This window comes from Diaphorina citri, unplaced genomic scaffold (genome assembly GCF_000475195.1).
Source record: "Diaphorina citri unplaced genomic scaffold, Diaci psyllid genome assembly version 1.1 scaffold407, whole genome shotgun sequence".
Lineage (NCBI taxonomy): Eukaryota > Metazoa > Arthropoda > Insecta > Hemiptera > Psyllidae > Diaphorina > Diaphorina citri.
This window is the reverse complement of record NW_007377842.1, coordinates 166,871-180,469: the sequence shown is the minus strand read 5'-3', so window position 1 is coordinate 180,469 and position 13,599 is coordinate 166,871. Positions and strand designations below refer to the sequence as shown.

The 13,599-nt window shown below is 35.4% G+C and overlaps 2 protein-coding genes across 2 annotated transcripts in view; one reads left to right on the top strand and one right to left on the bottom strand.

Annotated features, from left to right (window-relative positions):
- The window catches only part of LOC103508532 (neuronal PAS domain-containing protein 2-like), a 70,757-nt gene extending 60,581 nt beyond the window's left edge, over positions 1-10,176 (bottom strand). The window contains exon 1 of the mRNA XM_008473088.3: positions 9,530-10,176. Within this exon, the coding sequence (XP_008471310.2) occupies positions 9,530-9,726 (197 nt within the window). The 5' untranslated portion in view covers positions 9,727-10,176. The remainder of the gene's footprint in view (positions 1-9,529) is intronic.
- A 604-nt stretch (positions 10,177-10,780) lies between these two features.
- Positions 10,781-13,599, top strand: part of LOC113467123 — a 4,289-nt gene continuing 1,470 nt past the window's right edge. Inside the window, exon 1 of the mRNA XM_026823117.1 lies at positions 10,781-12,486. Coding sequence (XP_026678918.1) covers positions 10,969-12,486 — 1,518 coding nt within the window. The 5' untranslated portion in view covers positions 10,781-10,968. The remainder of the gene's footprint in view (positions 12,487-13,599) is intronic.

The window sequence follows — 13,599 nt, the reverse complement described above, 5'->3', positions numbered from 1 at the left end:
ATACTCGTACCTAGGTAGTAAATTTTTCAATTGTATATGTTACGTTCCCGTAAGTCCTAGGTTAAACCTAGGATTCCCCAGATCTTTGGAAAAAGTTCGAAATTAAAATCTTCTTCGGGCTTTTACCGGTTTATTTAGGTGAATCCTAAGATTCCCCAACGCAATTTGGGAAATGTACGAAGGGCTGATTTGTAAGATAAATATTTCGTAGTGTTAACACTTCCCAAGAACTAGTGGTAAAAGTAGTTGAACGCTCCTTCTTTCTCTTAAATGCCCTTATTCAGCTAGGTACCTACTCTTTGGATGAAGAACAAAATTTGTTAGATAATAATAGGTGAAATAAGCAACCATGTAGCTTTTAGTTAATGTATTTGGTTTTTAACAGTGGAGCAGGTACATACATAATGTTAGATAGACCAATTTAGGAAATGTATGAAATAGTAATTATCACCATTGTCTTTTGTTTTTGTTATAAAATTTAGGTATGTCCAACAAACCGTTGTAACAAAAGTTTTATTACTTTAAATACAAATATAAATATTATTCTATTCTATTCTATTCTATACTTGCTTATATTATGCCCGCGAAGTTCTAGCTTTTAAGGAAGGTGTAAAAAAGGGGCCTAGAAAATCGCTTATTTTACTTAAGACTGACTGACTCACTCATCAAAATTATGAAGCACTTCCTGATGTCGTAGAAACTTGAAATTTGGCAGGATGGTAGGTCTGAAAATTATGCCCGCGAAGTTCTAGCTTTTAAGGAAGGTGTAAAAAAGGGGCCTAGAAAATCGCTTATTTTACTTAAGACTGACTGACTCACTCATCAAAATTATGAAGCACTTCCTGATGTCGTAGAAACTTGAAATTTGGCAGGATGGTAGGTCTGAAATTGGGCAAAAGTTGCACTGGGTTCCGCCCAGGGGCGGATTTAACACGGATTCACTAATCAAAATTATGAAGCACTTTTCGACGTCGTAGAAACTTGAAATTTGGCAAGACTATAGGTCTTGATGAGTAAGTAAAGTGTGAAATCTGAAATTGGGCAAAAGTTGCTCTGGGCTCCGCCCACAGGCGGATTTAACACGGGGAACACACTTTGAGGCCAGTAAAACATTTCCTGTGTTTATTATTATTTCATCCTAGAGGGATGAAGGTTAACATGAAAAAGGGGGAAATGAGGAACAGCGCCGCAGGCGAAATTTTGAAAGTTGTGAGCTACAATTTATAGAAACCAGGCTTAAGAAATGGAAATTCCTGAAGTTGCAGGCGAAAATTTTGGTCTCTAATATTCAAAAACCACAGTTATCAAAAATGAAATATTTGGCTTTGAAAAATTCCCTGACTTTTCCAGTCTCCATGAAATTCCCTGACAAAGCCCGGTTTTCAAGTCTGGTAGACACCCTGCCTAATAATACTGTTCCCATGAACAAAACTGGAGTTATTGGTATTTTAACAAAATATTGATTTCAATTTAGTATTTTTGTTTGTTGCTTGTCGACTGTTATTTTGTCTGTCTTAAAAAAAAAAAAAAAAAAAAAAAAAAAAAAAAAAAAAAAAAAAATTAAAAAAAAAAAAATGATTTAAATTTAAAAAAACACAAAAAAACAAACAAAGTTAAAAAAAAGAAATGATTTGAATTTCGAAAAATGCCATCATGCGTCTCATTATATTCAGGGGAAACATTTTAAAATATCTTCCTATACTACCAAACCTTAACCTTTTATTTTTTCAATCCTTCGAAAACACAGAATAACCATCTAAATAAATAATAATTGCTCAATTATTTCATTACCTCATCAGAAAATTGTAATCAGCCTACTGCTGTGGCTGACCACCCACTCATCTCATGTACAGGGTGGGGCGCGGCAATTTCCTTTTGTGTGCAGCCGCACTTGTGTAATTAGACAAGTTATGACAAGTTCAGATTAAAAAAAGATGGAAACTTATGTTTCGATTTAGTTCAGCATTTTAGGTAGAAAGTTATTTTTCAAATGAGTCTAATCACACATGGCCTTGTAGCTTAGAGAGTTAATAAATAAAGAAATGAGTCTAATAGTAACAGTGCCGCGCGCGTTTCGTCTTCGTTATGGTGTTTCTCCTCGGGGTTTTATGGTGCTACCTGAAGACCGAAGTTTACAAAGATCGTCCGAGGACAGCGAGGACCCTTGAAGAATTGAAGCACAACATCCGACGATAAATAGGCCGTGTACCGGTAGCAATGTTGGAGAAAGTAGAGAGAAACACCAGTGTATCGAGAATGGTGGTCGTCAGGTGAATGAAGTACAGTTCGAAACAACATAAAGTCAAATTTCCAATATTTCTTGATGCTAAACCATCAACAGAAGTCAAGAAAGTATCACAGATTTTCTTTAATCGACGTTTCGAAAAAGGAAATCGCCGCGCCCCACCCTGTATTACTGATCAGTTGATTATTTTGATTTACTCCCCGGCGTGTAGATAGATAGTACGCCTGCTTGTTTCGTTTCCTTTTTTTTTTTTTTTTTTTTTTTTTTTTTTTTTTTTTTTTTTTGGGGGGCATTTTTTTTTTTTTTGGGTGTTCTCAAAAGAAAAAGGGGGAGGCCATATTTTCCTTCTGGAACGTTTCCAGAAGGAAAATATGGCCTTGTTATCATTTTTTAATAAAACCTTAGTTTTTGAAAGAATCCGCTTCGGGGCGGGGCCCAGAGCAACTTTTACCTTTTTTCCCTTCACTTATTTATCAAGAACTACATAAACATAATTAAACCTACCAAATTTCAATTTTCGCAAAAGTTCAATGTTCAATAGAGAAAAAAAATCTGGTGTGAACATCACACGACTTTCCTTATCCTATTGAATGATGCTTATTTGAGTGTTCTTTTACCCTAACTTTTACAACATCTCTAACCGTTTTGTGTAGCTGAAAACCGCCAAAAAACGGTCGAAATCTGTCCAAAGCGGTCAAAATACCGCCAAGCGCAGCAACCATCTCAATCAAACGTTTTGTGTTGCATCCTTGTCACATTTGTGAAGAAATTTGGTATGCAGATGTTAAATGTGACAGAGATGCGACACGAAACTTTTGGTTAAGATAGTTTCTGCGGTTGGCGGTATTTTACCGCTTTTTGGCGGTTTGGGTGTAATTTAACAATATTTCAGAAAGGGTAAGAGCTAGAGACTTGAAATTTGGTATGCAGATGTTAAATGTGACAGAGATGCGACACGAAACTTTTGGTTAAGATAGTTTCTGCGGTTGGCGGTATTTTACCGCTTTTTGGCGGTTTGGGTGTAATTTAACAATATTTCAGAAAGGGTAAGAGCTAGAGACTTGAAATTTGGTATGCAGATGTTAAATGTGACAGAGATGCGACACGAAACTTTTGGTTAAGATAGTTTCTGCGGTTGGCGGTATTTTACCGCTTTTTGGCGGTTTGGGTGTAATTTAACAATATTTCAGAAAGGGTAAGAGCTAGAGACTTGAAATTTGGTATGCAGATGTTAAATGTGACAGAGATGCGACACGAAACTTTTGGTTAAGATAGTTTCTGCGGTTGGCGGTATTTTACCGCTTTTTGGCGGTTTGGGTGTAATTTAACAATATTTCAGAAAGGGTAAGAGCTAGAGACTTGAAATTTGGTATGCAGATGTTAAATGTGACAGAGATGCGACACGAAACTTTTGGTTAAGATAGTTTCTGCGGTTGGCGGTATTTTACCGCTTTTTGGCGGTTTGGGTGTAATTTAACAATATTTCAGAAAGGGTAAGAGCTAGAGACTTGAAATTTGGTATGCAGATGTTAAATGTGACAGAGATGCGACACGAAACTTTTGGTTAAGATAGTTTCTGCGGTTGGCGGTATTTTACCGCTTTTTGGCGGTTTGGGTGTAATTTAACAATATTTCAGAAAGGGTAAGAGCTAGAGACTTGAAATTTGGTATGCAGATGTTAAATGTGACAGAGATGCGACACGAAACTTTTGGTTAAGATAGTTTCTGCGGTTGGCGGTATTTTACCGCTTTTTGGCGGTTTGGGTGTAATTTAACAATATTTCAGAAAGGGTAAGAGCTAGAGACTTGAAATTTGGTATGCAGATGTTAAATGTGACAGAGATGCGACACGAAACTTTTGGTTAAGATAGTTTCTGCGGTTGGCGGTATTTTACCGCTTTTTGGCGGTTTTGTGTGTAATTTAACAATATCTCGGGAACAATAAGAGCTAGAGACTTGAAATTTGGTATGTAGATGTCAAATGTGACAAAGATGCGACACGAAACTTTTGGTTAAGATACTTGCTGCGGTTGGCGGTATTTTGACCGCTTTTTGGCGGTTTTCGGTGTAATTTAACAATATCTCGGAAACAATAAGAGCTAGAGATTTGAAATTTGGTATGTAGATGTCAAATGTGACAAAGATGCGATACGAAACTTTTGGTTAAGATACTTGCTGCGGTTGGCGGTATTTTGACCGCTTTTTGGCGGTTTTCGGTGTAATTTAACATTCATTTTGGGGGGCGTGGGGGGGGGGGTCCGCGAAGTGATCCTGATTTTCGGAAGTGGTCCGCCAGCCAAGGCTTATTGGGAACCCCTGCTATAGGATAAGGAAAGTAAAAATATGACCGATTTTGTTAAATGACCACCTATCGAAAAAATTGATAGTTGATTTACAAAAAGGAGGGAAATTTACAAAAAGGAGGGAAATTTTGAAGAAAAAAAAATTGTTGATAATCAAGTTGAGTCATTTATTTCTATTTTAACATATTTCTTAAAGGAAAGTCGTGAATTTTCAAGAAAAAAAAAAACTCTTACCTTGTAGTCCAGGAAACCAAGCCCGAAAATTAAGGTTTGGCGGACAAAAATAACGAAGTCTGGATTTTTTGCCCAAAAGGTCGGGGATGGTGTCCTTGAAAAGGGATCAAAAGTCCCAAAGGATATCTTTACGGCTAGCAGAACTAGAAGGGCGCAAGTGTCATTTTTCGTGACTTTTTTTAGTTTTTGCAAAAATTTCGAAAACCGTTGGTTCTAGCGAAAAAAGTATTCCAATCGATTTTGTTCAAAACTAAATGCCCTACAAAATGGGTAGGTACTTCTATTTTGTCCTACAAGCTACCGTTGCGGCACCAGAAAGGCGTAAGTGATAATGGGCATTAAAAACTTTCTAGTGCAGCTATGGAAATAATCAAATCGATGATCTTGTGTATTTTTCTTAGGAGGAATATGATGGTTTCAATATGGACCAAATTTCATGGATTGCACCTGTAACTCCAGAATAGTTAGGTACTTCTCAAATCCATTATTACTTTCTATTTTTTCCAAGGAGAACCATGCTTTAACAATCAAATCTTGCGTTCTTATTGAGACACCCTTTATATTGAACGCATATTCAGGGGGTAACGGTTGTTCCCATGACAAAGTGTATACAGTCTTTTTTGTAGAGAATTACGCCCCGAACAATTTGGGATGGTTAATTTTGCGCTAGGATTAATTAAGGTTTTTGGGATAATTGCAAAAAAAAAAGAAACTTGAAACACGCGACTTACGCCCTTCTAGTGCCGCAACGGTAGCTTGTAGGACATAGTAAAAGTACCCATTTTGTAGGGAATTTAATTTTGAACAAAAGCAATTGGAAATATTTAAATACTTTTTTCGCTAGAACCAACGGTTTTCGAGATTTTTGCAAAAAACTAAAAAAAAGTCACGAAAAATGACACTTACGCCCTTCTAGTTCCGCTAGGTGTAAAGATATCCTTTGGGACGTATCATTCCTTATTAAGGACACCATCCCCAACCTTTTGGGTCAAAAAACCCAGACTACGTTATTTTTCTCCGCCAAAAAGTCTTCGTTTCCTGGAATATTGATCCGATCTAACTTTCTATGGCAGACATTAGTACTATCTATATCTATATAGGTAAATAAAATTGTAGATTTGTCTGTACATTTTGCTTAGAATCTTGAAATTTTTAGTTATTCTTACTCCTTATGCTTCCACGATTCCAACAAGCTGGGTCCGTCCCTCCGGGAATTTTTTAGCCCGTAGTTTATTCGATCCTGATTAGAGAAAATCAGTACCTATGTACCTACCTAATTCGTAAACAAGGGAGCGCGAAGCGCGACCCCAAGCACAACCCCGCGAAGCCCCGGGATCTAAAAAATAGATGTTATCTGTTGTGAAAAACATTTTCCTATTCTACATATTTGAATTTTAACCTGAAGAGCACCCAAGAATTTACCTCAGTGAAAGTTTAAAAACTGGACTGTGTTTCTGAAAACAAATTTTTAAACCTGAATTTCACATGCCGTAAAATTTTGAGATCCCAATAACCATTATAAAATAGTTATACAAGGTTTTTCTTGTATAGTAGAAGAGGTTGTGTCAGAGAAAAAAAACATCAGTGTGATTATTCAATGAAAGGGATACACCGTCCTTCCTTTATTATTACAATAGTAATAACAAGCTGGATCCGTCCCTCCGGGAATTTTTTAGCCTTTAGTTTATTCGATCGTGATTAAAGAAAATCAGTACCTAATTTGTTTAATATTCAGTTTATTATTAATCTTGATTTGATTTTTCGATTTTCCTTTCATGTAATGATTTAAAATCAAGACTAGAGCCCGTTCTCCCTTTATTCCCAATATAAGGTTTAAGTCACCCATCCATTTATTGGCCTTGCTCGGCGTAGCTTAACATAGGTGACGCTAAAACCGGTCTTAAAATAACGACTGAAGTGTTATCTAAAACTTTCTCGCTTTGAGTTCATAGGTCGTCGCGACAAATTTCAAGATCAGAGCTCATTTGTGTAAGAAAATGTGAAAAAAATCCCCCCAAAACCAGTTTTTTTTTTTATTTTTGCTTTATGGTTTTCTGGACAAAATTTGCACCACCATTTTCGTGTACCTGGTAAAAGGCCTTTAATTTGATGTATAGGTCGACCAGGTTTGGATAAGTCCTTCTATGGGGACAGACAGACAGAGTGACAGACACCGAAGCGAATACAAGAGTCCGTCCCTTATACCTTTTTATTACTATTGTAATAATAAAGGAAGGACTGACTAAAAATCACATTAGAGAAATTTCTGTCTGTATGTGGGTATGTCTGTCTTACTTACTTTACTTTCTGTGTCCGCTTTGACCAATGACCATGTCAGATACTCCTCTTCCAATATTCTGCTACTTGGATCGCCGCATCATTTACAAGCAGCAGGTCTTGTTCATTGCAGGTAGCAGCTGCGTTTGGGCAGACGAGAAGATGGGCCTCGTCTTGGATGGATCCACAATCGCACAGATCATCTTCGCTGAGTCCCCATTTCTTCATGTTCTTCTTGCGTTTGGACACTTTTGTTCTCAGGCGGTTCAGGGTCTTTCAGATTGGGTACTTTAGGTTTCCGCCGCTTGCAATTTTTTCTTCGAGTTCGACTATAGGATTTGGGAGGTCTTGTTTCCACAGCTCGATTCTACGTGTTTCAGGTGTAGTTGGGCACGGAGTGGTAGTTTTCACGAGATGTAAGTTTCCATGACAGAAACTAGTAGTATTTCAAATAAAACTCTTACCTTGACGAGATGTAAGTTTCCATGACAGAAACTAGTAGTATTTCAAATAAAACTCTTACCTTGACGAGATGTAAGTTTCCATGACAGAAACTAGTAGTATTTCAAATAAAACTCTTACCTTGACGAGATGTAAGTTTCCATGACAGAAACTAGTAGTATTTCAAATAAAACTCTTACCTTGACGAGATGTAAGTTTCCATGACAGAAACTAGTAGTATTTCAAATAAAACTCTTACCTTGACGAGATGTAAGTTTCCATGACAGAAACTAGTAGTATTTCAAATAAAACTCTTACCTTGACGAGATGTAAGTTTCCATGACAGAAACTAGTAGTATTTCAAATAAAACTCTTACCTTGACGAGATGTAAGTTTCCATGACAGAAACTAGTAGTATTTCAAATAAAACTCTTACCTTGACGAGATGTAAGTTTCCATGACAGAAACTAGTAGTATTTCAAATAAAACTCTTACCTTGACGAGATGTAAGTTTCCATGACAGAAACTAGTAGTATTTCAAATAAAACTCTTACCTTGACGAGATGTAAGTTTCCATGACAGAAACTAGTAGTATTTCAAATAAAACTCTTACCTTGACGAGATGTAAGTTTCCATGACAGAAACTAGTAGTATTTCAAATAAAACTCTTACCTTGACGAGATGTAAGTTTCCATGACAGAAACTAGTAGTATTTCAAATAAAACTCTTACCTTGACGAGATGTAAGTTTCCATGACAGAAACTAGTAGTATTTCAAATAAAACTCTTACCTTGACGAGATGTAAGTTTCCATGACAGAAACTAGTAGTATTTCAAATAAAACTCTTACCTTGACGAGATGTAAGTTTCCATGACAGAAACTAGTAGTATTTCAAATAAAACTCTTACCTTGACGAGATGTAAGTTTCCATGACAGAAACTAGTAGTATTTCAAATAAAACTCTTACCTTGACGAGATGTAAGTTTCCATGACAGAAACTAGTAGTATTTCAAATAAAACTCTTACCTTGACGAGATGTAAGTTTCCATGACAGAAACTAGTAGTATTTCAAATAAAACTCTTACCTTGACGAGATGTAAGTTTCCATGACAGAAACTAGTAGTATTTCAAATAAAACTCTTACCTTGACGAGATGTAAGTTTCCATGACAGAAACTAGTAGTATTTCAAATAAAACTCTTACCTTGACGAGATGTAAGTTTCCATGACAGAAACTAGTAGTATTTCAAATAAAACTCTTACCTTGACGAGATGTAAGTTTCCATGACAGAAACTAGTAGTATTTCAAATAAAACTCTTACCTTGACGAGATGTAAGTTTCCATGACAGAAACTAGTAGTATTTCAAATAAAACTCTTACCTTGACGAGATGTAAGTTTCCATGACAGAAACTAGTAGTATTTCAAATAAAACTCTTACCTTGACGAGATGTAAGTTTCCATGACAGAAACTAGTAGTATTTCAAATAAAACTCTTACCTTGACGAGATGTAAGTTTCCATGACAGAAACTAGTAGTATTTCAAATAAAACTCTTACCTTGACGAGATGTAAGTTTCCATGACAGAAACTAGTAGTATTTCAAATAAAACTCTTACCTTGACGAGATGTAAGTTTCCATGACAGAAACTAGTAGTATTTCAAATAAAACTCTTACCTTGACGAGATGTAAGTTTCCATGACAGAAACTAGTAGTATTTCAAATAAAACTCTTACCTTGACGAGATGTAAGTTTCCATGACAGAAAGTAGTGGTATTTCAAATAAAACTCTTACCTTGACGAGATATAAGTTTCCATGACAGAAACTAGTAGTATTTCAAATAAAACTCTTACCTTGACGAGATGTAAGTTTCCATGACAGAAACTAGTAGTATTTCAAATAAAACTCTTACCTTGACGAGATGTAAGTTTCCATGACAGAAACTAGTAGTATTTCAAATAAACCTCTTACCTTGACGAGATATAAGTTTCCATGACAGAAACTAGTAGTATTTCAAATAAAACTCTTACCTTGATGAGATGTAACTTTCCATGAGAGGGTTGGCGGCGTACATATTGTTGTTGTGTTCATATCCTGGGTGTTGACACTGATATCCCATAGGGTTACTATAAGGGGGATAGTATTCACTCGGAGTCGCAGTCGGGTTGTAATACCTAGCCATGGTATTACACCTTGTTTGCCAATCACAACCACTTGCATCCAACATGGCAAACCCCGCGTGTTGCTCGTCCTCTTCCTTCGTGGTGGCAAATAAAAATTACCACCAAAAGTGTCTAGTGTACTTTATCTACGCGGCAACCATTAGTATGTATTGTGATTTTCAATGTTATTTAAGAGACTAGCATGATGAAAAGAATGACTCTAACATCAAGACTAAAATTAACAGACAGCATAATAATAAGACACAAAGGGGTTTCAGGATTTGTCGAAAACCCTCTTTACATACAGTATGAAGTAATTGCAGTATGTCCCAGAAATACTGTAAGTAAGGTAGCTTTTGCACGACGACTGACCAGGAGCATATGGTCCATCCAGTGGTAGCATTAAAAACCTGGTTTGACCCCGGAATTGGCACTTATTGGATAAAAGTGGCCATTTCTCGAGAAATTTAAAAAAGAACTTATAATTTTTACTTCTTTTTTTGGATTTAAGCTACATTTTATACCCAAAAAAAAAAAAAACAAATGTGAGAAAAAGGCCTATCTATAGAAGAAAAAGAAAAACTCCGTTGGTTCTCATTTTTCCTGCTCTATGACTTCGAAACATCACCCAAGTAAGCGCAACTGTTCTATTGGGAAAAACTCCGTTGGTTCTCATTTTTCCTGCTCTATGACTTCGAAACATCACCCAAGTAAGCGCAACTGTTCTATTGGAAGTTGTAGTATCTTAGCAAATACTGAATATCTAAACAGACATAACCAAGTTGCAAAAATTATCTACTCACAACTTGCAGTTCAGAATAATTTTTTTTTTTTTTTTTTTAAGCAAATACTTTCATAATATTTATTAATAAGTCAAGCTCAGAACTCATAACATAATAGAACAAAAAAAAGTATGCTTATGATTCTAGCTCAAATGATAATAATATTGATTGAAAGTTTTTGTAACCCTTTCAGCTAGGCTGGTGTTGGGTTACAAACAATATAAATAATAGAAATTCCTTTCTTCGAAAACAGTGATCTAATCTATTGTTATCCAAACATATATATTTCCCACAAATAAGATTTATAAGATTAGTAAGAAGATATATGTAGCTAGGCGGGTTAATGATAGACACGGTGTACATTTAGGCAGAGGGTGTACACTGCCCACTCAACAATCTCCCTCCAATTCTCAAAATAACATTGGAAGTACTCAAATCTCCGAGAACAGTTTACTTTCCCAAAATCGGGATGTCACTGATTCTACCTCAAACCAAAGGAGACAGCGTATAAAATGGACTCAAGAAATGAACGAACATGTAATGCGCTGCTATTTTCTTGTAAATCATAACCAAGATAGTAATGTGTACGGATGGAGAAATAAACTCTTTACTGAGTTTATGAAGAAGTACCCGAATCTGAATGTAAATGAGGGTAATTTAGCCGATAGAAAATATCAAATTGTGAAGAAAAAATATGTCAATGAACTAACCCTTGATAAGATAAGGAGAGAAGTTGGCAACATTATTCATACGCATGAAAACTATCAAAGTAATGAAAATGAATCAATGACCGTTGATAATGTACAATGTGACGGCATTCCTGATGATACCATAGAAAATAATCAGAATGTTGAACCAAACATCACTATCCCTACTCACGAAATGTTATACATTGATCAAATGAGACCCATGTTTGAATACAATATTGAAACATATTCCAATACTTTACCCGAATATAGACCAAAAATTCCATGCTTGCCTAGAAGACTGAACAAAAAGCATTACCAGTACTTGAATGTAGCAAACGAGCTCATCTCACAAAGAATGATGGAAGCAACTCATAAAACGTTACCATACTTATTATTCATTGTCTATTGTGCTGCAATTACCGTCATCCAAAATTGTGGAATAAAGATAACTGAGGGAAATCCGTCCCGAAGATCTGAACCAAGGAATAGATCCAATGAGCCAACTTGGAAGATCAACATTACCAAACGAATAAAGCTGTTGAGAAAGGATATTGGAAAGTTAACTTCCTTTATGCAAGGAAATAGAAGATGGGGCTTCATTAAGTATGAGATCAAACCAATATTGAGACGTTATCACATCAGATACAATGACCAATCATTAGAGAATAATATAAAAAACCAACTTGAGACATTAAAACAAAAAATCAAAGCCCTTGGAAGCCGTATATCCAGATATCATGAAACAAATAAGCGAAAAGAAGACAACAAAGCTTTCATGAAAAACGAGAAAAAATTCTATGAGAACCTTTCAACCAAGGGACATTCAATTCAGTCAAAAGAAATCCCTGATAAAGACAATATTGAACAATATTGGTCATCCATCTGGTCAAATAACATATGTCATAATCAAAATGCTCCTTGGTTCAACTTAATAAAAAAACAAGCTGAAAACATCAATCCTATGCCAGACATACATATCACGTTGGATGACGTAACATCTACCATTAAAAGAACGATCAATTGGAAGTCAGGAGGCATAGATCACATTCAAAACTTCTGGTGGAAATATTTTCCCTCAACACACATCTATCTGATGCAATTCTTCAATGAATTCATTGAAAATCCTGACACTATACCTGAAATTCTCACCAAGGGAAAAACCGTCCTCGTATTCAAAAAAGGTGACCCCAAGCAATCTCGAAATTATAGACCCATAACATGTTTGTTGACAATATATAAAATTTTCACATCCATCATCAAGAGTAAAGTTTATCAACATGTCATAGATAACAACATTTTGGCTTGGGAACAAAAAGGCTGCGTTTCAAAGTCTTTCGGCAGTAAAGAACAAATCGTCATTGATTCATTTGTAGTCAATCAGGCCCGAATTAAAAAAAGAAATTTGAGCAATTGCTATATTGATTATGCCAAGGCGTATGACAGTTTCCTCACTCATGGTTACTGGAAGTATTGAAAATATATAAGATAAATGACAACATTATCAATACCTTGGCAAAACTCATGACCAATTGGAAGACAAAAATTCATCTAAATGATATTGTAACTGATGAGATCCTATTCAAACGTGGGCTATATCAAGGCGACTCATACTCATCCCTGTGGTTTTGTCTTTCCATTAATCCTTTGTCAACCATCCTGAACACAATGTCAACTGGATATAAACTTGATGGAATGAACTTCACACATTTGTTGTATATGGATGACTTGAAACTTTTTGCTTCATCTGCTATAAACCTACAAAAGATGATCAATATTGTCCATGATTTCAGTACAGATATTCAAATGAGTTTTGGTCTTGACAAATGCAAAATCATCAACATGATAAAAGGAAAAGTTCATGTTGACCAAAGTGAACAAATGCACCAATCACCTAAAATAGATCAAATGGAAGACACTGAAATATACAGATACTTGGGAATCAATCAAAACATTAAGATAGACCATACCCGAGTTTCGTAGCTAAGGTTTGTAGACTGTATATTGAGCTTTCAAGTGACTTTTTCATTTTTTCTGGACTTAAAACATAATTCTCAATAGATTTAAATGCATTGCAATAATTTTATGTGAATACTTTTTAAATAAATGGTAAAAAAATGTGCAGTATCGGAACTCGGAACGGTGTAAAAATAATCGTCCCGGGTAAGAAGTATTTCACAGTAATGTTTTCTCAAGTGTACAAATGTTCGAATTTCTTTTTATTTTACCATCTTATTTAATATTTTTTGGTTTTAAATCATAAAATAGTGGTGAGTAATTAATGAATAATTGGTATCTACTTAGGTACTTTGTTTAATTCTTAGATTAAAAATGGCAAAAGTCAAGAGGAAGTCAAAAGCTAGAGAAATCACTCTAAACCTACTTTTTCTTTTTTTTTTAGTAGAAAATTCTTTCTACTTAAGTAATAGAAAATATATAAAAAAAATATTAGATTGAAAAAGACTGAAAT